This window comes from Tachypleus tridentatus, chromosome 12 (genome assembly GCF_004210375.1).
Source record: "Tachypleus tridentatus isolate NWPU-2018 chromosome 12, ASM421037v1, whole genome shotgun sequence".
Classification (NCBI taxonomy): domain Eukaryota; kingdom Metazoa; phylum Arthropoda; class Merostomata; order Xiphosura; family Limulidae; genus Tachypleus; species Tachypleus tridentatus.
Genome location: NC_134836.1, coordinates 5,042,714 through 5,070,179, shown reverse-complemented (window position 1 = coordinate 5,070,179; position 27,466 = coordinate 5,042,714). Strand labels below are relative to the sequence as shown.

The following is a 27,466-nucleotide window of genomic DNA, read 5'->3' as shown; positions in this document are numbered from 1 at the left end:
TGAATGTGTTTGTTTCCATTCAGTAAAGTAAGGTAGTGGTATTCTGCTGGTGAAGATGAAGTGTGATCTTCTAATCATGCACTTCTTTTCAGTGTATTGGGTCCTGGAGGTTGATATTGTATCCAGCTTCTGTGCATTTCTTTACAGAAGGTAAGGCTGCTTATGATTTGTAGATGTAATCAGTTTTTGTGTGGTGAAACCCGGAGGGTAATGTTGTACTTCAAGTTCTGTGCAGTTCTATCTGGAGGGAGAAGTTGCTTGTATTTTATGGATGCAATTCACTTACATGCAGTGGGACCCAGAGGTTGCTGTTGCACTCCAGCTTTCATGCAGTCCTATCCAGAGGATGGTGTTGCTTTGAAGTTGATCCATAACATTGCAGTTCTTCAATTGATTGGGATCTCTCCACCTAAAATCACTTAGAACAAAGAAGTGGAGATCCAGTTGTTAATGTTGCATCCAGCCTCTCTGTGGTTTTACATGGAGGGTGAAGTTGCTGTATATTTCTAGAGGTAATCCACTTCAGTGCAATGGGGCCCAAAGGGTGGCATTGCATTCTGTTAGATGTTAAGGTATGTGTTTGCCAGATGTCAGTTAAAAGGCTTTTACTTATACTTCTTAACAGTATAAATATATACTATGTTGTTGTTGGGCTTAGGATTCTTCTACAATAGGTGTCTATGACATGGTGGTGGTAAGTTCAACAAGAAATAAATAGTATGTGTTCCACTTGTTTTCAAAATAATATATATATTCAAAACTAATTCAGTTTGTGTACAAAAAATCTTTACACTTGTGATGCTATAGATATCATAAACACTATATGGTTCTCTGTTCCTTATCAAAAGTCCACTTATTCAATTGCTTTAGAATTTCAGTTCACAAGCCAAATTATCTTTTACCTATTTCTGTTGCACAAGTATTCTGTTAAAGGTTATGGTAGTTAAAGTATAATAATACTAGGATATTACTAGGATTTTAATTTAGTACAATTTTTAAAAGCAGCAGTTGAATTATGGAACTTTCAGTTCAAACATTAAGTTGTAGAATGTGAATTGACTAGTATAAGATCAATATTTCATATATTTACAATAAATACATTATGATCTAGTCTAAAAAAGTATTGGTTTAAATTAATTGTTTTTTCTATGCTTTTATCTCAGTTATCAAAACTATATTTGAATGTAAACTTGCTTTTTGATGTGAAACTCAAAATAGATTCTATAGCATATGCCTTGCAGTTCCATATTTCCTGGTTCAGCACAGACTTAAGGCCAGACAGTTGTGAAGTTGTTTTGTCTGAATTTAGTAATGTATTAATTCTCTCTGGGACAATTTTTGAGTGTAAAAGTAATCTTTAAAAGTTTTAATAAATTTTTATTATTCTGGTAAGGCATGAAAAATGATAATAGAAGCAAGATAACTACATGTTCATTTAAGACCACATATGTATGACTTACCATGTCAGATTGCCAGATAAATATCCCAGAGATGTTGATCACCTTTGTTGTATAGAGTGAAAACTGATTTTTGAACACTATCTCAAGATTTTCAAGACAACAAGAATAGGGATATTAAAATGTATATAGAGTTAGTAAAGAGTTGATTAATCAGTTGGTGCTTATAGTGATTCAAGTATTTATGTTGTTTTTAAATCACTTGCCATCAAATATTTCAATACACTTGTAGAAACTTTCAAAATTTTGGCAATCATTTTAAAACTTCTAAATGAAGAACATATGATGTTGGATGATGTTCTTATTAGTACTTAATAATTCATCCTTGTGTGCAATTTACAGATGAAACTTCTTGATCGATCTCTGATGCCTGGAGATGTTGTGAGAAAACTTGTCAAAGGAAAAGACACTCAGTTGGGTTACTGTAGAACAACTAATGTGCAAGCCAGTGTTCAAGTTTTAGGGACTAAACAGGTTATAACTGGAGTCAACAGTAAAGATCTCACACCACTTGAGGTGAAACTATATGTTGCTGAAAGTAAAGATGTAATATTGTATATTGTGACTGTCATAAACCTAAAGCACTCATACAATATGATAGTATTGTGATTTATCAAAAGACCTTGTTAGAGAATTGTAATAAATTAAATGAATGATGGGACCTGAAAATTGTTTAACATGTCTAATACCATTTCACACTCAATTCTTGAATTTTTAATAATTCTTTTAATTTCATTTGCTACTGAAATTGCAGTCAGAAATTGTTACTGTATAAGAAAATGTTAATCAGCTTCCAATGTAATGGGTTTGATTGATCTATGTTTAATCTTTTAGTCTATCATTAAGTATATATCTTCTTTTAATATTCTTTCAAGTATATTTTTTGTCAATAATTTGTTTCATAAATTCAAGTTTCAAACTTCTTCATTCCTTACTTTAACTTTGAAAAGCAGATTTAAGTACATGTATTCTGTTTCTGTATATCTTGAAACAAATTTAAAATAAAAAATTAGACCTATCTACCCAGGTTTCCTTTATCCAAATTATTTGTTACTTTTTAAACTTTTATGTGAAATATGTTTAAGAATGTAAATTCACATGGAAGAATCTATGAATGTTTTTTACAAGCATTCTGTTCCAAAAATTGAGCATTTTCTTTGAATGAATGCAATGTTATTTTAAATCTGTTAGAAAACAATTATAGATTTTTTTTAATATGCTGCACTTGTATTATATACTTTAAAAGCTTGTGTTTACAATTGGTTACATGGCATTGCTACAGAAATTGTTAGTTTTCATTGCTTAAACACAAGAATTAAGTAAATTGATTCTACAGACATATTGTGAAGCAATTGTTTCATAAAAACCCAGGTTACATGAGGTCCATTGGCTGTTTCTCAATAGCTTGGTATACTTATGTGTAGCTAAAGTAGAAACTTTGTAATTAATACATGTATATACGATTAAATAAGACTGTTTACAAGGTTCCTTTTAATGATTAAGTAATTATAAAAGTGCTAAAGTTGCTTCATACCTTTATGGATTTTTTATCTTTTCAAAATTTGTAGGTGAAAGTGAAAAATGGTAACAAAATGTAAAATTAAGGTATGATTAGATCATTTTTTACTGTTAATGGGCTAAAAATTTTCTAATTGCTAATCATGGATTATTTAGTGCTTACTGTATCACATTGTTTGTTGGTTAAATTCTTAAAATTCTCTTCTTTCACACATTAGGACAAGTAAAATTAGATGAAATATCCTGAGAAAATGCTTCAATACTTCTATGTAATTTATATGTTTTTCATAGTGTCATACTAAACTAATTGGTAATTGTCCTTTAATATTTTTCATGTCTGTGATATGTGAATAAATTTATTTTTCATTTAATTGGAAGTATTTTTGAGTTTTTCAACATTGTTATGTAGCTATTTATAAATTTATATTTGATATTGTGGTTGAGATTTTTTCACAAATTAATTAACTCTTGTTGAAGGTTGTATGACAGGTGATTGTAAATTGTAAGTACTAGTCAGTCTTCTATTTCATTTTGAGATACTGCAGACCATTTTATTTATGTATTATTAGAAATATATATTTTTTTTCTATTTTCTATGGGATTTTAATGCACATGTCAGTATTCAGTATAGTACTTTTAGTTATAAACCATGAGTAACTTTGCTCGTGCAATTTAATTTCTTCCATTTTTCACATTCCTAAGAAGAGAGTTATTCTGTAACATAGGAATGAAATAAAAACCGTATAACCTGATATGGTGGACCTTTCTTCTTTCTGTAGCATATATATGTATTGTCATAGCCAGGATGGTGTTACATTCATTCAAACGTTTTGTGAGTGAACATTTTTATTGTTGTCTTTCTTATGTGGAAATTTGTCATAGCAGCCAGGTAATATCAGTGACAGTATGCTAGAGAACTGTCTCTTCCTGAGATATATGGGGTTCTTTACTGTAATATTGTTCAGGTATTTAGTCAGTGATCCATATTCTGGTGTTTCATCATTCCATTTTTTTTTAATTTACTGCAAGCATGAACCTTCATTTCTGTGGGTTGTATTGGGTTTGCAATGGGTTTTTAACATCAGTATAGTACTTTGGATGTGTTTTAATTCTTTACATACTAAGTTTTGCTGAGAATTTTGTTTTGACAATCAGGATAAGGCTTCTTACCATTGAGATATTTTAAAGAAGATTACCTTTTCTTGACATAACCTTCTCATTATCTGTTCTGTAATCTTTCATATGATATTTCTGTGGTGTCATCTGTTGAGTTATCAATTTTATTCAAACTGATCATTTCCTTCACTTCTAACATTGTTGTCCTTTCAAGAAATACATTTATTTGTGAAAGTGTATCGTATATCATGGGGTTATTGCTTTTTCAGTAAAGGACATATTTTGTTAAAAAGTTGGAACTTTGAAGGTGAACATTGCCATACTTAACATTTTGTATTTGAGCTCATTCTTCAAATTTTCAAACCAAAATCACGAGTTACAGAAGTTAATTTTTGTTGTTCTTTTTCCCACAGTTCTTTCATTTATCAGAATTATTTATCACCTGTTTTCTCTACATACATTTATAGTTTACCACAGAGAATTGTGGAGTGATATTACTTTTTCATTGAATTATCATTACTGGATATTATTTACTCAATTTAAACAAGATATTTCTCTTGTTGATGTCTTCTGCATGACTGGGATGTTAGCTTTGTTTTGGAGGCAATTACAGGTAGTTCATTTATTTTTAACTATTATTTCTTTAATAATACACACACTTATTATCCAAGCTATGCTTGAGATAACATATATCATTATTACACTTTGTATCAACCTAGTCTATGTGTAGTTTTAGTTGCCATCAAGACTGCTTTAACTAGACGTTCTGTGCCCTCATGTATTAGCATCTGTGAAGAGCATTCTTCCTGCTGTGGGATTCTTCTTTTAGTTCTTTTACACGTAAAACTATATTTCAACTAAAAAGTCATGTAAATTCTTATTTTAAGAAGTGTCTTATCTTGTTATCACAAACAGTGTAATAAGCTGCAAGAAGGATGTTGTAAGTGACAGAGAGATTGAATTGATTAATGAATTCAGAAACTTACCAAAAGGATTTTGAAGATCATTTTGATTATAAAAGATCTGCTAATTGCTTGCAACTTTCATTATACTCTTGAGTTTGTCATAGTTATGTATTTTCTTATAGGAATTCAGTTCAGACATTGCAGTTTTTTTAGACTCTTGGGTAGGAATGGTAAAATCAGTGAAGTCTGAGATAATTTCTCGAACATCTGATGGATCAAGGTAGGCCAATCATTTTGAACTGTGACAATTTGTATATGGATTATTTATTTTTCTTTGCAAATTCATCTTTTTCTTAAAGCTTAAATAAGTTTCTTTTGACTTATTGGTAAGTACTTATATGATAGAAAGTAAGTTATGTTGAAAGATTTACTGATATTAGTTAAAAGACATAAAAGAGCAGAGTGTAAATGGTTTAGAGTAGGTGAAACATTTTGATGTTTATGATGTAACTTACAACATTTGTGTATATAATTATAAAAAGAAAATGGTATTCTTCTGATCTCTGTAATTTTGATAATAGATAATAGAAAATCTCTCCATTACTTGCTTCAGGTCAACTGTAAACCTGACTCTTTATACATTATTTGTAGATTATTCTTATGGCATTTTATAATTGTTAGAAGTTTAAAAAGTTATTTAGAAGGCATTTTCCATTTAATATTTGTAAGAAATGCACCTAGGTAGGTGTTTAAAGAAATATATCACATTAACCCCATTTGCACTGGATGGTAGTAAAAGTGAGCATTTCATGATCTTCTTAGAATGCAATTCAACATTGTATTATATATTTGATTTCAAAGTTGTCAAATATTCATTTTATTCTAAATTAATGACACTTCATTGTAGAAGAGAGTTCATACAAGATACAGTTTACCGGGATACTATAGAACCTGTAAATATGCATTTTAAATGTTAGGTTATGAGAATGTAAAATGTTTGTTGGACAAAAGTAATTTTGTTCATTACATGAATACTGTATTGCACTCTGACTTATCAGGATCTAAGTTGGAATGACATCATCAGTTCACAGAGATATTGTGACTATAAATAGTTTTCTAACATATCTGACTTGTGTATTTTATTACAGGTCTCTTATATTTTGCATAAATGTGCATAGTAAACTTGGAATTATAGTCAACATAACTTCTCCAATAAGGGGGCCAGTTCAGTGAACCAACCTTGTGCATACATGGGTAAAAGGAGTGACAAAAAGTTCTTTTAAGTAGAATAAATATTTAGCCCAAGGGTGCATGACTTATCATTCAGGTTGAATATTTGAGTTCCAATTCCAGAAGTTATTTCCTATGTGTATTATACTTAACAGTAAAGTAGCTGCTTTTTTTTTTTTCAATACAAACATCTTTGTTGTACAAGGCTTTAAGCCATTGTTTATTGTCAGGTGTGTTCTATCTGAGGAAGATGCAATTGACTTAGATGACATTCTGGACAAAAGAGATGTGGTAAGTTCATTTTCTCAATTTTCTTTTTTTGTGGAGGACATTTTACATGAATTTGTAAATTGTATCAGTATTTTTAAGAATGTATTGTTTTTGTAAGAGTGGCAACAATCAAAATTTTTATGTTGAAAATATAGCTTTGTTGAATAAATATTGACAAAAATTAGTTTAATTTAGACATATTTGCTTTCAAACTCTATCAATTAAGTGCAAGTTGTGATTAAAATGCAACTGTATACCACTTAAATGTGGGGAGAAAAGCAGATCAGATAATCTTATTGCACACCAAAAAACATAATTAAAGATGAACTTTATGTAAAATAAAAAATTGTCATTACGCATTGAATTCATGAAGTATTTGCACATACTTGTTGAATTGCACTATCAGTGATACTAATAAGTTATAAGGTGAAGCTGTTGCTAGAGGTTTTTAGTGGTAACAGTTAAGTTATAATGAGTATTACAGTAACATTAATATTTTTATTGTTAAACATAAAGTATGGAATATAAGTGGGTACAACAATAAAAGAAAAACTGAATAATTGCCATGAAAATATGTAAGAATTTGAACAACTGTTAGTAATACATTAACCCTTTTATTGAAGGTATCCTTTACCATGCATGACAGAAAGTATTAGTTTCTTACATTCAAAATTATTCAAAACTAATTTTTGTTTATATTAGAACAGTTAATATGGAATAAACCAGTATATAATAATCCATATTTTAATAGTATATTAGTGTTAAGCAATGAAATCTACAAGGGAATATTTTAAAAAAATAGTAACATTTTCTCTAGATGTCTTCTTTTCTCTATTTAATTCATCATTCCTTCAAAATGTATAAAAGTAAATGTAAATTGTTCCATACAATATCATCATTGCACAGAGATTTAAATTATAATTTGTATAGCCTTCAGTGTTGTTCAATCACACAGCAATAAATAGAAAGTCCCATCCCTTATGTCCCTACCCAAGTCCCTACATGTTTTTAGACTTTGTTAATAGTTCTTGTTTACATTTAATTATATATTACCTGTAACTAATAGAAAGCCAAAGTTTTCCTCTGTCAAATTATATACTGTATGATACTGTGTTCTGAACAGATAAGTATCAGTTTCACTCAGAGTATAAGCTTCATTTCCATGAGAAAGGTAACAACAAGCTTGGGTGAATTTGTAATGGTGGTGGTTACACATCTAGAAAGCCAAAACATCTTAGAGTGAGGGGAAGTTGTCTGCTCTTTTGCATGTTATTAGTCAGTTTTTTGGTGCATTATTAATATCAAACATTATTTTTCATGTTTATTCTTTATTTATTATTATAAATGTAACTAAAATGTAAAAACAGGAATCCTTTTAGGTTAGTTGAGATAAGATTAGGTAAAATAAGTAATAATAATAATATAATAAAAACAGTTCATGAGACATGCAAATGAGCAGCATGTAAGTAATGTGCAACACCCTTGTGCAAATTGTTTGAAACAAATGGTCAGTTTACAATATTTTCAGCATGGTGGCCGGTGTAGGCTCGCTGGACCCACTGATTTCCTTTAATAGTCATTTTTTCACACAGACAGCATCATTAGCTGTGTTTTGCAGTATGGTCAATCTATTTATGGGATATATGACGAAAGTTTGAGGAATATTACGTCATTCAAAATTGCATTAGACTTTTCTCAAAAATGAGGCTATTTGTTTTACTGCTAATTAGTTGTCTTTCAGCCGTCATACACAATGGACGTGACTCCTAGAAAGCGTACAAAGATTGTGACATTGCATGAGCACACTGGCATGACTTACAGGGAAATTGCGGATGTTGGTGTTAGCCTATTGACCGTCAGCTGTGTGATCAAGGCCAAGGTGAGTACCAGATCTATCAGTCCGAAACGTAAAGGTAGATGTGGTCGAAAAAGGAAAACAACGCCAAGAGATGACGGGTACATGGTTAGGAAGAGTGTGAAAGATCCATGGAAGACAAGTGATGCCATAAAAAGAGATTTGGAGGTCAAAGGAATAAAAGTTAGCTCTTCAATGGTTCATCGTAGGCTTCTTGATGTCGGTCGAAGGGCAAGGAGACAAGTCAAAAAACAACTTCTTACCAACTCAATGAAGAAAAAACGGTATCAATGGGGGAACTGGACACGAGAACAATGGAGGAAGGTGTTATTTATTGACAAGACTCATTTCTTTATACAGGGTCAAAGAAGTCTGCATGTTCACAGATCTCCAGGTGAGAAACTTCGAGAATCTCAGATCAATCAGTTCATAAAACGTCCCTTGAAGAAGATGTTTTGGGGCTGTTTCAGCTACTATGGCATTGGAGGCTTACATACCATAGAAGGTATGATGTAAGGACCACATTTCATCGAAGTTTTGCAGAGAAGAGTTGTTCCAGAATTGAAAAAGAGATTTCCAAATGGATCTGGCATTTTTCAGCAAGATCTGGCTCTGTGCCACACATCGAAACTTGTGAAGCATTTTATGACTACAATGCGAATAAAGGTGTTGGACTGGCCTGGAAATTTTCCAGGCTTAAATCTTATTGAAAATCTTTGGGTGATTTGTAAGAAAGACTGTACTATGAAAAATAAGCTAATTGAGGCCATAATTGAGGTGTGGTACTGTGTTCCAAAAATTAGTAAAGATTGCAGTTAACTCGTAAACCTGATGCCAAAGCAGATTAATGATCTTCTGAAAAATAAAGTCGGTCATATCATGTATTAATTTGGGAGTAATTTTTGGATTCTCAGAAATAAAACACAAAAAATTGAAAAAATTGTAATTTTCCATCTTGTTTCAATTAATTTGCACAAGGATGTAATTCAATTGTATAACTTCAGATGCACATGTACTTATTGACTAAATATTATTATGGCATGGATAGTATTTAGTCGTGGTTTAAGATCAATTAAAAGGGCAATAAAAGAATAAAATTTAATTACAAATAGATATATACTGTTACAAATGTAAAGCTACGTAGAATAAAATAGTTGTGTCAATTTACAATTTCATCATTCCAGAAAGTAATAAGAAGTAATTTAAATTTATTTCAATTTTTGTGTGTGTGTGTGATTGAGGTTGGTTATTGACTGATCCAGTTTTGAGTTAGGGTAGGGAAAGTACAAGATGAAATATAGAATTTTACTGGAAAAACGTTTGAAATGTATTTAGAAGGTTTTAGTAACCACCCAAAGGAAATTTAAGATTTTTGAGATGAGGAAAAGTGTTTTAATTTCAGCATGCAAATTGCTATGCACTTGGAATATTCAAAACAATTACTCAATATATTCATGGACAAATCTCTATTTTAGTTCACTACAAGTATGATTTTTTTTGTATGTGAAAGACTTATAATATTAACTGAAAGACTGGCAAATTGTGTGAAGATGTATACACTATATTGACACTTAAAAGCATAGATTTAGTACATCATGAACCATTTTTATATTATTATTTATTTTACCTAATCTGATCTTAACTAACCTGAAAAGATCCCTAAACACAAAAACAAGAAATAAATTACTTACCCAATCTTTTTTTTTCTCTCGCTGTTGATTGTTAGGATATTCAAATCTACATGTTTTATACTACATGTAGTAGTGCATTAAATGGTTTTTATTTAATTAAATAATGTAACAAAGAACATAGACTAACATGCAAAAAGTAGGCAATTTTCCCTAACTTTATAATTTATTTAGCTTTATAACTATGCAACAAAAGCTATTACAAACTCATTTAAGATAGCAGTTGGGGTTGATTTAATCCATGTAGGGGAAGTTCCTGGTTTTCCTGTGATTTTATTCCACTTCCAGTTTTTCCACCTTTTTTTACCTGTACTTTCCTTCTGTGGTATTTATCTACTATACATCTTCTTTATGAGATGTATAGAGATCTACAAAGATCCTGAGAGTTTTCCAAGGGCAAAACTCTCCCTAATTATCTTTATGTTGGCCTGTTTGTCATTTTCAGCTCTCACTTTACACACGTGGTTGCTCTGTTTTTGGGGTCTCCTGGGTAGAAACATAGTCTTGTTCCTAGGAGGTTCATTTACTGCCCCATTGTCTCATGGATTTATGTATGGCCCCTTTTCATTGATGGTATGTTTCTGGTGATGTGCCTGAGACTTTAGAATCATGTGTGGAGTCTCTGAATCAACACTCTTCCCTTTTCTTTTTTATTGCATGTTTAACACAGTCAGAGTTAATACAGGCCTCTATTCCTATTTTCCATCCTAATCTTTCTCACCATTTACCTGTTCCTTTTACCTGGGATTCCTCATTTTCTTGTTTTGATTCATGTAGATGGTCACATCACTAACAATACCAGTGACTGCCCAGTGGGTTCCTGGTCCAGTGTCTGAATTAGTTCCTTCCCATTGGTAACCTTTTGCCAGAGATCTATGGGTTATTTGAGTTTTATCCAAGGGTCTTGTCTTACGATTCCTCTATCCTCCTTTGTCTTGGGTACCCTTTTCCTTCCCATTGTCTTGGGATCCTACTACCAGCCAACATCCGTCCAAGGTGGTACAGGATCGTTTATCTCAATTGATTCTTGAATCTGCCAATTATCTCTCTCTAGGCAGTTTGTTGTCCTCAAGAAATCCAGAGACTGGTGGCTTGTGATAGGTTTGTCTTGCCTCAGTCATTTTCTGGTTCCACCCTGTTTTACCATGGAACTGTTTCTTACCTTTGGGTGGGCTTTTTCCCCAGATTTGTAGATGACCAAGTTAGATGTCACAAATACTTGCATATCCTGATATCTCCTCAGTCACAACACTATTTTTAGTTTATTCACTAGTGGTGGTTTATCAGCTTTGTGCATTGCTCTTCAGGCTTCCTTCAGCTCAGTATGTTTTTTCATCAGGTGGTCCAAGCATTTTGCCTATCACTTACATGTTCAAGGGTTGTGCTTGCATCATTACATGAACAACTGGTTACTGTTAGCTTGTTCTAAACAGGAATTTGCCAATCACATTCTTCAGCTGTTCCTGGAGGTGACTCATGTGGACTGGCTAATCAAGTGGGAAAGTCTTTCCCTCTTCTTATCTTTGCCACTCAATTTGGGTCCTCCTGTTTGATATTTACTAGCTGGTTCAACCTTGGTTTTTATGGTTACTCCAGCTCCAAACTACCCCTGCATTATCTCTTCCTCTTACTCCATCCCTTCTATGTCAACCTCAATCACCAGTGTTTCATCCAGCCCTTGATGTTCTATATCTTCAAGCCTGGTTTTTATCATGTCTTTGAGAAAGAAATTGATTTGTCTTGACAATTGTCTTTTTTTCAGCTAGTTCCATTTTCACTACCTCCAGGGAGGTTTATGAACATAAATGGAACATTGTAGAACAGATGGCAACTATCTGTTGTGGAGATACAAGTGTAGAGGACGATATTTTGAAAGTCTTCCGCCTTTTGAAACATCCTCCTCTACACTTGTGTTTCCACAACAGACAGTTGCTGTCCATTCTACAAAGTTTCATCATGAATAATCTGCCTAAACAATCTATCAAAGAATAAATGGAACATTTTCTACCATTGGTCTTTGGTTCAGTGGTTTTTCACTTACTCGACCTATTATTCCTTGTATTGCCAATTTCATCACTTGGCTTTTTGATCAGGGATCTTCTGTCGCCTTGATTGTGGGTTAGCAGTCTGTCTTGTCCCACACTTTGTTTACCTCTCCAACTCTTTCCCTATGATGCATTCCTTCCAAATTTGTTATTCACTTCAACACGCTATCCTTCCTGATTAAGATGTTAATGTGGCCTTTCACTGCCTCACCTTGCTTTTGTTCTAACCATTGTCCATGTACTCATTGTTTTGCCTCTCCATTATTAATTATTTCTCCTTTTAGCATGTGGACATCAGAGGTTAGTTTTATTTGCTATTAACATTTCATGTACTCTTTATCATATATTCTCCTTTATCCAGATAATTATTTCCTCCCCAAAACTTCAATGGCTAGAAAGGGTAACTCCTACTTTTTACCAGTTTCCTTCCCATTAAACTTCTATGTCCTGTATGTGCTCTTCACTGTTGTATTGTCTGCATGGCTTCATTTCATGGCATCCATTCCCACCTCTCTATTCATTTGTATACATCCTCTGATCTTTCTCCTTCCACCCTCACCAGTTGGCTTCAGCTTTTAATTTGATTAGTATATTCTTCTTTATTATCTTCTTTCTGTACTTTGTTCAAGCTATCTTCTCATCCAATCAGACACCTTTGGAGGCACTTCTTCAATTGAACATGTTGACTACTACTTGTATGTTCATATCTCACTATTTGCATTGGATCATGGTATCTTTATCTTCTCATTATCGTTATCATTAGGTAATTTATATTTTACTCCACTATTCTTCCTTTTTGTTTATTGCTACTTGTTGTCTGGATCTCCCTATGTGGTGAATGGTGCTTGACCAGGTATTCTTTTACTATTCAAATCCACAGGGTAAGACCATTTCGACTTGCTTATTATGATTTCCATGTCCACAAAATGCACACTGTGAGATAGGGTGTTTTACAAGATTGTTTGTAGGTTTGTCTTCATGATATGTTTGCTTCATTAATTTACCTGTCCTGGACCATACTCACTGATGGATTACATGGGTAAAGCAGAAGGGGATAGCTGCCCAGTCCTGCTGTCTCTTAAATTTAATAAATTAGAGGCAGCCTGCTTTTCAAAATAAGGTCTCCTTGGTAATCTGTTACACTGTCTCCAGTATTCACATTCCTCTGAACTTTCCACTTTGCTTTTGTCTCACATTTCTACAAGTGGAATTTGAGAGTCTTTACTACTTTCCAGTTCCAAGCCACTAGGGTAGTGGACAGTGTTAATGAAATACAACTATGTATATGTAACATTTACATAAAAGATTACCAAACCAGTCAGTTGAGAGTAGTACAGTGGTGTTTTGTTGGTGTAGATGTAACATTGGAATAAGCCATCAGAATTACAGTTCACCTCTCAATTGGGATCTGTCATCCCCATGTGGATGATGGTTCCTGGTGACTGGGTTTTGCTTTTTAGAGCTGAAGTAATCATCCTAAGTACTCGTATATGTTTTATAGATGTGTCTGTTCCGTTACTCATTTATACTCTTGTTTTTACATCTCTTTTGTGGGTTATACTGAAGGTACTTGCAGATTGTTATGGTCATTTCCTTTTCCACTATTCCTCAATGTTTTTGTTATTCTGATGATGTTACTGTGTTTGGGGCAATTCCTATCATTTTAAATTTGAGTGAGATGGTTTACATTTCACAGACATCTTTTCAGTACCAGATGTAGGGTTTCCAGCTCAATTAATCAATTTCTTACATTGTTATCATATGTCTGATTTATGGGTCCGAGGGTATGAGATTTCTTTTGGGGTTGAGGTGAAGATGGTATGATCTTTTTTTCCTGCCCTCACATGGATGTTGATATTCTGTGGCTGAGTTTTGGATTGTAGTTGACTTACTGATGAAATGAATTCTTATCTTATTCCAGTGTGGATATCAACTTCCAGCAGCAAGGGTTTTGGATGTAGTAAACTTGCCTTATATGGTTCATTATACTCTAGCCATTTTACATCTAAAGCCACATCCTTTTAATCTTACCCACTTTTACATTTTCTTGGATTGAGTTCAATACATGTCATATGGTTCTGATCCCTTTCTGACATAGTTCTCTCCCACTTAGATGCTCTCTGGTGTCTTTCTGCCCATATATGTGACATCTTTCCACAATGGGCATAGAGTATACCTGGTTCAGAAATGATGCAGTCTCCCACTTCCATGTATGATATTTGAATCCAAAGATCTACTCTTGGAGATTATCCTTTGCTTCTTTGCAACTGTCTCTATACCTGTTTACTGGAGGATTCTAGCTAATTATGTGAGAAAAGGTAATGCACTGTATTGGAAGTTTTAATCTTTCTATACTTAAGATACATTTCCAATAGGTACCTACCTCAACTCACACTTTCCAGCCTTCCTCCTCCCTGAAAACTGGTGATTTGCATGTGAGTTGCATTAGAATAAGATGGGTGGGAGCTTCAAGACTTGTTGCATACACAAAACATTATTTGCATATAAATGGCAGAACTGAACAAAATAGCTAGCTATGTAAGGGGAGGTAAGTACTGATCAGAAATATATTTTCAGTGTTGGAAAATTATAATTTTTGAAGTTTCAAATTTAAAGAGCATCATAACGTTCTTACCCTGACTGAGAGTTTAAAGCCAAATAACAGAAAGAAATTTTCAAGAAAACATTTAGAAATTTGTTTATGTGTGGTGGTTACAAGGTCAGTAAAATGGGCCGAGCCTACATAGTGTTACTAAACAAACTTTATATTCATTTAGAAGGTACTTTTAATTTAAATTAAAATCATCTTATATTCAGACTTGCCAGAGTCTGAGTCAAAGATGACTTCATAAATTCATGGATAAAAATATTTAATTCAAAATTTTTTGTGAAAATATACTACTACATTAAAAGTTACAGTTTGTATAGTTTAATGGTTACATAGTGGTTGGACAGTTGATCAAAATGACTCAGTCTGTATAGAGATGATTAATGTTAAGCATTGATCACTTAGAGAAAGCTAGGTAGCTAGAGTAGTTTGCACCAAATAACAAATACATAGTAAAGGTTAGAGACAGTCTTTTGGTTCTGTCAGACATGTTTCAGGTTATTTATCCCATTTTTGATTTGGTTGTTGGAAGGCAGGTCTTGCATTCAGTACCAAAATCTGCTTTGAATGTCTGTAGACATTTTTTATTGTTTAAGATCTGAGTTATTAGTTACTACCTCTTTGGGATAAAATATGTAAAATGTGTCACTTTTTCTGTATTCTCTGTCTGATTGATCAGTTTTATGATTTCTGTCTAAATTTAACTCTTTCTGTACAGATAATACCTACCTGGATACCTCTTTTTATTAGCTTTTCCACTGATCTGACAGCTGGATCTTGTGATTTTTATGTAGTACAGAAATGATATCTGTTGAATCCATTCAGATATTCTGAGTTTGTTTGGCAGAAATGTCTGTGCAATGTATTTTCTTATGGAAGTGTCTTCTTATATATATATCCTTTAGTTGTTAATGCCACACTCATTACATGACTTACTGTTGTTTAGGAACTGATATTTTCCTCTTTGTCTTCATCATCTAATGAGTTATCATTAGCATTGTCTTCACACCAAACATACTTACCCTTTAATCTGTAGTGGTGCTTTAATGTGATGATCAATTGCACCATTCATTGGTAATAGAGTAGCTGAAGCATTGACTGTGGATGATATTGAATAGCTGTCTTCTCTCTAGTTTATCACTGCTAAATTAGGGATGCCTTGTATGCCAAAATTAAACAAAAATATTAAAGATAACTTGTAAAATACGTATAATTATATGAAGGATGTGCAACATTTTAACCAGTTGAATCACTTTGGGATTAGTACATATTGTTTTTAGTCATGAAACAGCATTGAAGAATTTTTCAGAATACGTAATAATGTTTAAAAACAAACAGAAATGTTAGATATACATGTAATTGTTTGAACTGAGACACACATATCTGAATGTCAGAATAGTATTGTAAAGACTGAGTTGAAGTTTTAATTCTTTCATGTTTCTGATTATCATGCTTGAGGTTTACAAGGTTTAGAAACATGCATAAAACTCAGTGTTACAAATGTATTTAGATTAGATAAGAATTTGTAACTTGTGTGTGTAAAATAAAAGATTTTTAATTTTGCATCAAGCATTTAAGTTTGTTGAGATTATTTATTAATGATAGTAATTGATTTTTTCTTACTGTTTTAAATTTTCTTTTGTCCAACACAATGCTTAGTTGAAAGTAAAATGAAATACTCTTCATACAAAAGTATGAACAGTGTTGTAATTACATTTTGTTCTGCAAAGGTGTCAGAATTTCGAAGGTATAGCTTCTATCCAGGTCAGCAACTTTGGGGACCATCTCATTGCTTAAAAAATGCAAAGTGGCTACACACCACAAAAGACACACAGAGCTTCAAGCCATCTTCCTTTGTGAGACTAACAGTAGAAAGTGTAAGTACATAGTTTGAAACCTGCTGTGGAAGTAGAAAATGTAGATGGTAAAGATGTCTTTTCTTAACTGAGTAATTCACATACAAAAAATAAAGCAGATATTTTATAAAATGTTTAACAAAGCATTTAGATTTTTTTTAAATCAGTTTTTAAAGTTTTCATGCTGATTAAATATTTGAAACCATATTTTACAAAGATTGCAAAAAGCTTTGGATTATAATGTTTTTGCTTGTGTATTTTTTGTAATGTTTGGAGCTTCATAGCCAACAAATTTGATTTTTAAATGACAGTAAATGAAGAGTATGCTAGACTACATCAATATTGTTGGAATGTGATATAGTTATTGTTTAAAAATTAGGTTTGCTGGTCAAAGCAATACATTTAATGTAAAGTGTTATAATAATATTAAAAATATTAAAATAAATGAAATGCAGTAATAAACTTACATAAGATATATAACAGTTTTATATCAGCAAGATTTAGTAACTGATGGGTGTTTAGATTAAATCAGAAGTGATATTTTAAACTGTTTGTTTTAAAAACACATCGCAGTTGCTTAAAATTTGCTATAGTTTGACTTCTGTCATGCTCTGTGATTTAATGAGATGTTTAATGGTGGTTTCTTTGTTATCAAGATTAATAGTGGCATAAATATGTTTGTTGAAAGGTTCTTATGTATATTAGATGACTGATGGTGGGTATATGTAATTTCTTACAGTATTTGTAAATATGCACAATTTTCTGAACTATTACCTGTAGCAAAGCATTTTTGTATAGTTACACTGATTATTTTTATTAAAAACTGAACAAATAAGTATATTTTTCACTTTATTACCAGGTGCATGTATGATGTGAGTATTAACAAATGTTTACCATATTTGTATATATGGGTTTATTAATTTCTGTTTTCAGTAATATACCCCTTTTTGTACTCCTGTGTCATATTACTCATAATAGGCAAACTGAGAAAGAAGTGATGTTGGATATAAGTTTTATCAGCATTATATATTATTCTTTTTTCTTAGGTTAACAGTTGGGAATATAAGTTATACAGTTTTTTGCATTATGTATAGTAGGTTTAATTAATAGGTATTGTTACAGCAAAACTTCAACACAATATTCTTTCATAAATGAGTTTTCAGAAATGTTTAAGCTACATAGCTTTATGGCATGAATACATGAAATCATTGTTGGTTAGAATGATAATGGAAAAATGTAAATATAGTGCCGTCATTATTTGTGTTTATATAACAGTGGACTTGCTTCATTTGAGTTATATGCCAAAAATAAATTGTAATTGACTATACCTTTCCTATTGTTTTAGTTTATTACTTTTTTTTTTTTTTTTTTGGTCCAAAGGATATGTTACTAGGTTGGTCTGATTCTATGCATGGGTGAAAAACATCAATCTAAACATATGATTTTATAGCATCACAACTTAATTTTATTAACCTTTCATTTTATAATTTGTTTACAAAGTATATGTATTTATTTTTATGTGTGTGTCAATACATTAAACAAAAAGGATATTTAAACAGTTCTTTTTATTTGGTATTCTGTGTAATTTGTGATGTTTTTTAAAGGTTCATATTACTTCCATGGAAGTGCAGTGGTTGTGTAGAGCCTTCAGTAGTAAAATTGGATGTGATGCTGGTGTCGAGCAACCCCAAAACACTGTTGAGGGCGATGACTTGAGGAGGTTGGCTGATTTCTTTAATTGATTGATTAAATTTTACTGTTGAGTGTGTTTTATCTAGCAATTTCCTATTTGTTATGTACATTACTTATTCTAACATTTAATTTTAAAACATGCAATCCCATATAAAAGTTAAATTGTTTTGCATAGGATACAATAGATTTCTTTGTTTTTATTTGTGTGAGAAATTGGTGGGAAGAGGAGGTATGGATGCTGTTACTAAGAGCTTCTTGTGTGATTTATTTAATGTTGATGCTAAACCACCATCAATATTTGAGTCTTCTTTTACTGGCTGATTGACAGACAGCTGACTAATTACAAAACATCTTTTTAAGCCAAAAATATTCAAACACATTGTAAGTGCATGAAGTTGTTTAGCTCAATGTCAGACAGTCAAAATGGATCAGAATAAAAGCATCTTTTAAATCTTGCTTTAATGTTATCTGTTGCTTCACCCATTTATTTAGGATTATTTTTTCTTTCATTGAACTTTATTTTTGTGTGAAATAACTTAAATTGGACAGAGAAAGGTGTGGTCTGCTGAAAGTTGGAGTAAAAAGGAATATGACAATTCAAAGTTATTTTCAGTAATTAAAGAATTTTTATTACAAATGAAAACATATTACAAAAATATTAGACGTTACAGATCTCCAAAAGTATCACATTCATTTGGTAAGAATAATATTTAGCCTTTCACTTTAGCATGTCACTTTATTAGCCAACATTAACTGAAACATTGGTTGTCACAATGCTTATATGTTTCAGCATGCATAAATGCTTTAAGATTAAAGGAAAAACAATATAATAGGATAGTTGAAAGTGTATGTATGAACCTACATCATATCTGCCTTTTTAAGAAAAACTAAATGATTAGGCAGTAATTTACCCACGTAAAAACTGATTTAAGTATTGTCACAGAATTTCAAAAATAGAAAAAAACATCTTATGTGTAGCTGTTCTGATCATTCAGTTATTACCATTTATATGTAGTATGTGTTTAAATATATCATGAAATGACCAATTTGCATGCTGTAAGTAATACGTTATTTCTATCAATGGAGCATGAGTTAAAGTGGCAAATATCTAACATTTATTGATCATCACAGCAGAAAGTAATTTGAATATTTGATGCCCAAAATAGTCTATAACACTCCTGAGGGCACACAAGATTTGTAGGGCTTCTGAGATGACATCACCAGTTATTTGCTGGCACCCAAACCCAGGCAAAAGATTTATTTGTTGTTTACATCCTATTTTATTTTAAAGACAAATCTAACATAGGTTTGCAACTGTAAAAATTTAGAGATACAGTTGCAATGTTATAAAATAAGTAACAATTGGAAATAAAAAATTTGTATAAAATCAAAAAATTAAAAATAATAGGTAAATATAAGTGGTACTTTAAGTATTAGGAATTTGGTAAGGAATATAAAAGGTGTAAAGTAAGGAAGGTAAATACATAAAAGTGACAGTCAAAAAGTCTAAAGTAGATATATAATGTTTAAATGCTAAAAAAGACGTTATTCGGAGGTCACTGATGCTAGTCATGGTTGATGCCATGAGGGTTAACCATATTGTATTGAGGTCGTATATTTTACCTAATATTCTGACCACTGTGTGATTACGGTAGTATACATACTGTGACTGTGACAATACTTCATGTATCTTATGAAACTTGGCATACTTTCAATAAATATTAAGTGTTTTGGAGACAAAAAGTCAGAATTTTTAAAGAAAAATTTTCACTAAAAACTTTTCCATGAATATATGGAGTCAAAATGTTGACTACTTTGAGTGCAAAGTGATTTCCATGTTAAGATTAAACATACTCTTTTTCATTTGAAAAGTTTTAGGTTTCACTTGTATAATCCCCAAAACCTCCTAAATAAAGATCAACTTTTTTTTTTCAGAAAAGCATAATATTTTTTCTGTCATTTACTCTGCTGTAACTCTGTACAGGGTTGTTTGATTTTTTTGACTTTGTAACCACCATAAAGAAGTAGGAAGTAATTCTCAATAACTCTTTTCTTCTTTCTAGAATGACTGCAAATTGTTAGAGCAAACCACAGTTGGTTATCATAAATAGCTTGAAACTTGTAAGGCATACATCTATTTTTATTTAATTTTATTGTTTTATTCTAAATCACTTGACAAATGTGTAGCTCATATTATCTTATTGAATTACATATCACATGAGCAGTTCACAAACACACCTCAAGAAGAATTATTATTATTTACTTTTTCTTTATTTTACCTCATCTAACTTTATCTAACTTAATAAATTTTAATTTTTATACCTAATTTACTTTTATAAAGAATAAAGTATTTACCTGGGCCTTCTTTTTTTGCATTGACTATAAATGAAATTAAACCTACTTTTTAAACTAATAGTATTACATCACTAAACTTTTGATTTAACTAAATACTACATCTAAAGACCCAGAATAATATGTAAAAATTGGAAAATGTCCTATAACTATTATAATTTTTCTGGCTTTCTAACTGTGTGATAAGAACTTTTAAAAATTCACCTAAACTTGTAAATATGTGTCTTGTGTGAATAATATACAAATTGAAAGCAATCTAGATGGCTCTCTGTACAAAAACAAATGTAATATAATACAACATTTGATAGATTAAATCTTTGGCTTTTTATCTGTTATAAATTATATAGAACATCAGAAAAAAAACTATTGGCAATTTACAAGAGAGAGAGGATGTGACAGGTGGGTCTGATTTTCTAGTTTATGGTTCCTTAAACAAATAAGATTTAAGGCTATAAAAGTCATGCTTTGTCTGACTAATGTATATATTGTAATAAGTAATTTATGCTAAAATTTATGTTTTGGATAGGTGGTAAATTTGAGAACAGGAAAGAGCTGGAGAGCAAATGCCACAGTTCTCATACTAGGGAAGATTGAGGGTTTTTAAAGTATTTCCATATTCTCTTAAGAATATGAAGCTTAAATACAGTACAATTTTATTTATTAACTGTGTTTTGATGCCATATTTATTCATATACATTAATAATAAAACAGTTTAATTAAATTTTGAATGTAAAATATTATGACATGTACATTTCGACCTATTTATTCCAAATGGATTAGTAGTGTTAAGAGTTGTGTGTTAATAATTGTATTTCTTATCTGTAACTGCTCCAGATTGGAAGACAGTTTTTATACCTAAGAGAATCGTGCCACTGATAGGGTAGTAGTTAGGTTGATTTAACTTTTTCACTACGTGGTCAATCAATGTGACTGATCTTGTAACCATCAGTTTCTATACCACAACTTTTAATATATTTTGAGTATCTTCACAAAATGTAACAAACTTTATGTAAACATTAAAATACTTTTATGCACAAAAAATCAAATATTTTAAATGTTTTGACCAAAAATATGTCACTGGATATATGTAATTAGAGTATTGACTGTTTCAAATGTAAAGTGGTTATTTAAGTAAAATTAAAAATACTTTTCTTCAAATAAAAATTTTCAATCTCTAAAACCTGCTAAATGAATGTCAAATATTTTTTTCAGATTTTTTTAAACTGTGTCTAACTAATAATCCCATTACATATGTAAATTACTCAGCAAATGCATTACTCATGTTATGGAATTGAATGATGTTACACACAAGCTGCTTATGAGTATATTTTATGAAGAATTTTTATGATTATTAATATTTTTTTTCATTATCTTTCCCAATCTAACTGTGTCTCATAAAATAAGTTTCTTACTTTTACATAGTAGTTACTTTTGTAGAAATAAATAAAAATTATACTTGAAAAACAAAAAATATTATACATATCTTTGATACCTTATTTTTTTCTGTTATTTATCAAGAAAATCTAAGCCTACTATTTTTATAATGATGGTATTAGTAAACTAAATAGATTTTATTTACTTAAATAATGCACTAAAGAACACAGAATATAGTTTGTCTGTCATACTTATGGTTATATTTATCCACAATGTAAGAGATAGTTGGTGTTTGTACAGTACAAGTTGTCTCTTTCTTGGTTTTGAAGTGATTTTGCTTGTGTTTCTAAGAGAATGACAATGAACTTTATTACAAGGTCAGTAGTTACTCTGAGAGTGGATAATTTACTTTAGCATGAACAGGATATTTTGAAAGTTTTGGTTTTTATGTAAGAAAATAACAGGAATTGTGAAGATAATTTATTATAATGGATAAGTAAACTGAAGTAGATAGAAATGCATTTGTTTTAGGGTATATGAGATATTCATGAGTTTTAGATGATGTGTATTGACGAAAGGAATTTTGTTAACTACTTAGTGTTAGCCTGTTTGAGGATGGTTTCTTGTTGAATGTTTTTGGACTTTTCATTCTCAGCATTTAAAAGTCTGTTTTAGTGCTTGTGTTTTTGTAATTTATACAAATAAGCAAAGTTAATTCTGGGATTTAGTTTGAAAGTGAGGTTTTCTATAAGAAATTTTATAATAGTTGGTAGGATTAATTAAAGACATGGATGAAGGTGAAGTGAGTTTGGAAGATAAGAGTGTAATTAAAACTTATTGTAATTTAGAAGGATGTAATTAAAAATAAAGTATTTGAAGTTAAGAGCTAATGTAGAGAAACTGATATGAAGACTATAACAGGCAAGAAGGTTATGATTCATAAGTGGTTTTAATGTGTGTGGTAAATGTAGGCAAGTTGTGGTCTTTGGTAAAATGTATTTAAGTGTTAGATTTTGTGTATTCAATTCCTACAATGAAAGGTTTTCATTTATGTATATAAGGAAACACTTAAGATGGCAAGTTTGACGTTTGATCTAAAAACATGCACTAAAGTATTTCTAAGTCCTAATAAATATTCCATGGTAGTTTCGTAGTTCAGTTTGATATCATTATTATCAAAAAGAATAATACAAAAGGAAATAGTGTTGGATATGAAAAGTGCATGTTTGTTATTTAACATAATAACAACTTAGTGTTTAGGGATAACAAGGGGCTTTTTGGTTCATCTTGGCTTTCTCATCCTCTAAGCCAAACTAAAAAGAAAAAGAAATTTTAAAGCCAAACTTTATGATTTGTATATCTATCAAGATTTCTTTTAAACCCATTTAAATTTACTGCCTCCACAACATCCAAAGACAACCTATTCCATAGGCCCACCTCCCTATTTGAAAAATAAAATTATCTAAACTGAAGATGGCTTCTACCCAGCCTAAATCTACATTTGTGTCCCATAGTTGTATAATTCTTGCTGTTAAATATAAAAAATGTTGATATATAAGCATTACCTTTTTTTTTTTTTTACAATCTCAAACACTTCAGTCAGATCCCCTCTAACTCTTCTTTTTGAAAGAGAAAATAGCTTTAAGGATCTTAATCTCCCCTCATATAACAACCCCTCTGTCCAAGTACCATTTTGAGCAATTCAATGTCCTTTACAATGTAAGGAACCCAAGACTGAACACAATACTCCAAATGTGGCCTAACAATGACCTATTTAATGAAATTTTAACTTCTTTAGATGTGTATTCGATATTTATGTTGATACAACTTAAAATCCTATTTGTGTTACCATTAGCAACATCACACTGCATAGATGGCTTGAAAGACAGATCAATCATTACACCAAGATCCTTTTCTGTCATGACACTGTTAAGGTTATTCTCATCCAAAGTATATTTATAATTTAAATTATAGTAATCTACATGTAATATCTTGCTTTTGATATAATTGAAACCCATCTCCCATTTATTTTCTCAACTCAATGATCTAAATCCTTTTGTAGACCAGCAGCATTATCTTTACAGCCAGCAACACCAGGACCTTGATATCATCAGCAAATTTAAGTAACTCATTGACAATTCTTCCATCTTTGTCATTGATGCAAAATAAAAAGATCAATGGTCCTAAGACTGAGCCTTAACATATACCAGTTACAACATTAATCAAGTTTTACTGAACTCCATTTATAACAACTCTCTGCTTTCATCAAGCCACTCTTATATGCAGTTAGTTAATTTATCCCCCACATATATAGAAATAAGTTTCTTTACAACCCTTTTATGTGGATCTTTGTTAAATGCTTTCTAAAAATCGAGGTAAACCAAATCTACACCCTTACCCTCATCTATATATGTAGTAACATTTTCAAAGCATGTCAAAATGTTTGTAAGGCAAGATTTTCCATTAGTGAAACCATGTTCACTATCCAATAACATTTTAAGTTTTGTTAAATGACTGTGCAAAGTATCTTTTATCAGACTTTCCAAAACTTCTTCCACAACTGATGTAAGGCTAATAAATAGGCCTATAATTACTGGGACAACTTCTGTTATCTTCTTTGAAGATAGGAATGACATTAGCTAATTTCCAATTTGTTGGTACTTGTCCACTATTCAAAGACTTACAAAAAATTGTAGCAAGTAGTTCACTGTCCAATCCGTGACATCCTTTAAAACCCTCAGGGGGAATGTTATTTGACTGAGGAAGCTTATCATTCTTTAAACTTTCCAATTTTATTTTAACAAGGTCAAAATTTATGCATAGTAATAATAGGAACATTCCATAAGTCTTTATAAGTAAAAGCTGAAGAAAAAGGAAAATTTAATAATCTAGCCATTCCATAATAATTAGATACAAGCCTTCCTTTATCATCCTTCAAGGATGCTATCTCCAACCTAACATTTTGTTTACTCCTAATGTACTTTTGAAAAAAATTCCTACTGCTAATTTCTATGCTTTCAGTCAAATACTTTTCATACATCCTTTTGAATGTCTTAATTTCCTTTTTGGCCAATATTCTTGATCTTTTCTAATCTTCTAAATCAATTTAAATTTCTTAAAATTGTGATGCTTTTCTCTTATTTTATCTTTCATATCCTCTGTGATTCAACCTGTTTTTTTTTTTCATGCAGCTACCCTGTTTTTTCTATAAGGAATATATTTGTTTGATATTAAAAACAATTTTTCTTTAAAAATTTTCCATGTTTGCTCAGTGTCTCCAGATAACTCAGCTGCCTAATTCACAATAGAAAATTCTTGTTGCATCCCTTCAAAATTTTCATTTTTGAAAGTTGATATCAAAATATCATTATTCCTGATTTCCACATGCAGCAAAACATCAAACCTAATACAGCAATGATCACTTGTATTTAGATACTCCCCAATTTCCACATTTCAACCATTTCTATATTTAGAAGTTAACAATAAATCTAAAATAGCATTATTTCTAGTTGGTTCCTTGAACAGTTGGTGAAGAAATTTATCTTAAACTGTTTTCAGAAACCTTTATCCCTTATAGTTTGATTCTAATGTTTCTCAATTTATATGTATAAAATTAAAATCACCCATAATCATTGATTCAGTAGCAGCTGAAATCTTACTGTAAAGTTTCACACTAATTTCGTTAGTTTCATCTCATGATCTGCAATGAGTTTCTACTTAGAACTTTTTCCTTCATATCCACTAACAAAAACCCAAATTGATTCTACCTCCTTGCTGTTATCCTTAATATTCTTAACTTCAACATGATGTAATTCACATTTTATATATAGAGCCACTACTCTCCTTCTCTTTACTCTTTTTACCCTGTTAAATAACCTATAACCTTGTATTTCAAAGAAATTTCTGTCATCAAAATGTCAGTGACGTTAACAATGTTTTGATTATTCCTATTATATAAAAACCATTTATTTATACCAGCATTACTATAGTAACAGGTAAGACTTCTCCTATAAATACTTTTATACTGATTTTGGTTATTTAACTATAATTTTAAATGATAAAAATAATAAAACAAAGTAACATTAAAAAATCTGCAATATTATAATACTTAGCTTTCTAACATTTTCTCTTTTCATATAGCACCCTCTATTTGTTTAGAATAACTCAAGCAAATAGATCTGGTGAGAATGAGGTATCCATGAAAAAGAGTTATTTGTTTGTACTTATGGTGCCTTGTTAGGAAATAAAAAGGTGTATTTCCTCAACTTGTGTTCATATTTATTGTGTGAAGATATATTCTTAAAATTGAAAAAAATAAACAAAGATACTGAGAATAAAAAGAAAAGGTTTTTTAAATTACATAAAAATAAACTGGATGAAACTTTATTGATAAACTGGATGAAACTTTATTGATTTCATCAGGTGCATCTGCTTCAGAGCTAAAGGAAAATCTCTTGAGTGTTAAAGGATGCTATTGCAGTATGAATTTCAAGTTCTAATGTGACAAATATTTAATAAAATAGGTGTTTTAAATTTCTTATGATAGCAACAAATTTTCATTATATCAATAAATTATTACAGAATATATTCTTTTTATGAATAGTTTATGAATTGTGAAGATAATCAAACGTTGTTTGGGTAACAGGTTCAGTGGTAACTGAGGTCCTCAGTTATGACTCCTTGATAAGTGTTTAAATGCATTTAAACAGATATCATGTAAGTGTTCCTAGTTCTTGTAAAGATTTGTGAATAATTTGTACACATTCCAGGGTAAAGATGATGCATGTCCTAGAACCCTGTGCTCTTCAAATTGGGGACAGAAACTTTTATGTTGTTAAAGAGACTGATAGAATCTTACCCTTGGATGAATGGCAAAGAGAAATATCACATCGACTTTGTCCTGAAAATGTATTGGAGATCATGAAGTCAGAACCTGAAGAAACCCAACAGTCAGTCCTGGAAATGTCATCACAGGTTGATCAGAAGGCTTATGTACCAAATAAAGATCAAAAGCAAGTCGATGAAACTGATTCAGAGTTTGAGGATGTAGATGATGATGATGTAGGTTGTGCCTCAGATAGTGCTTCTATGACTAGCTTGTCTACTGCATCATCAGTAGAGAAAACAAATGCTGGTAAGATAAACCCTTTATTATAGAGTTGGTTTATGTAGATAACATGATATGTGCATTGTGATAAAAACTTACTTGACATGCTGTGTATGTAAACAAGGGATTTAATCTTTACATAATGTGTGCAAAAATGAATATCATACATGATTATTAGAAGGGTGAATGTACTGTTTCTGGAATGATGTCTATCACTTCAACCAAACATACTCTTTGATTATTGACCTCAAAGGTAATGTTTGTAAGTGTGCTCAGGCAATCACTTTTCTGTTTCATGATCTTAAGCTAATTTATTTCCCTTTGTGAAAGATATTTATTGATAAAAACAAAAGCTATTTAATGATATAATTAACATCCAGAACTTTCATTAGG

At 31.1% G+C, this 27,466-nt stretch overlaps 1 protein-coding gene across 4 annotated transcripts in view; it reads left to right on the top strand.

Moving 5' to 3' along the window:
- The window catches only part of LOC143233133 ((E3-independent) E2 ubiquitin-conjugating enzyme UBE2O-like), an 88,127-nt gene that overhangs the window by 5,120 nt on the left and 55,541 nt on the right, over positions 1 to 27,466 (top strand). For all 4 annotated transcript variants that reach the window (XR_013018000.1, XM_076469067.1, XM_076469068.1 and 1 more), the window contains exons 2-7: positions 1,800 to 1,973; positions 5,179 to 5,276; positions 6,457 to 6,517; positions 16,423 to 16,569; positions 18,153 to 18,268; positions 26,736 to 27,100. Coding sequence is in view for 3 of the 4 variants with exons in the window: in XM_076469067.1 (XP_076325182.1) it covers positions 1,800 to 1,973; positions 5,179 to 5,276; positions 6,457 to 6,517; positions 16,423 to 16,569; positions 18,153 to 18,268; positions 26,736 to 27,100 (961 nt within the window). In the remaining variant the exon portion in view is untranslated. The remainder of the gene's footprint in view (positions 1 to 1,799; positions 1,974 to 5,178; positions 5,277 to 6,456; positions 6,518 to 16,422; positions 16,570 to 18,152; positions 18,269 to 26,735; positions 27,101 to 27,466) is intronic.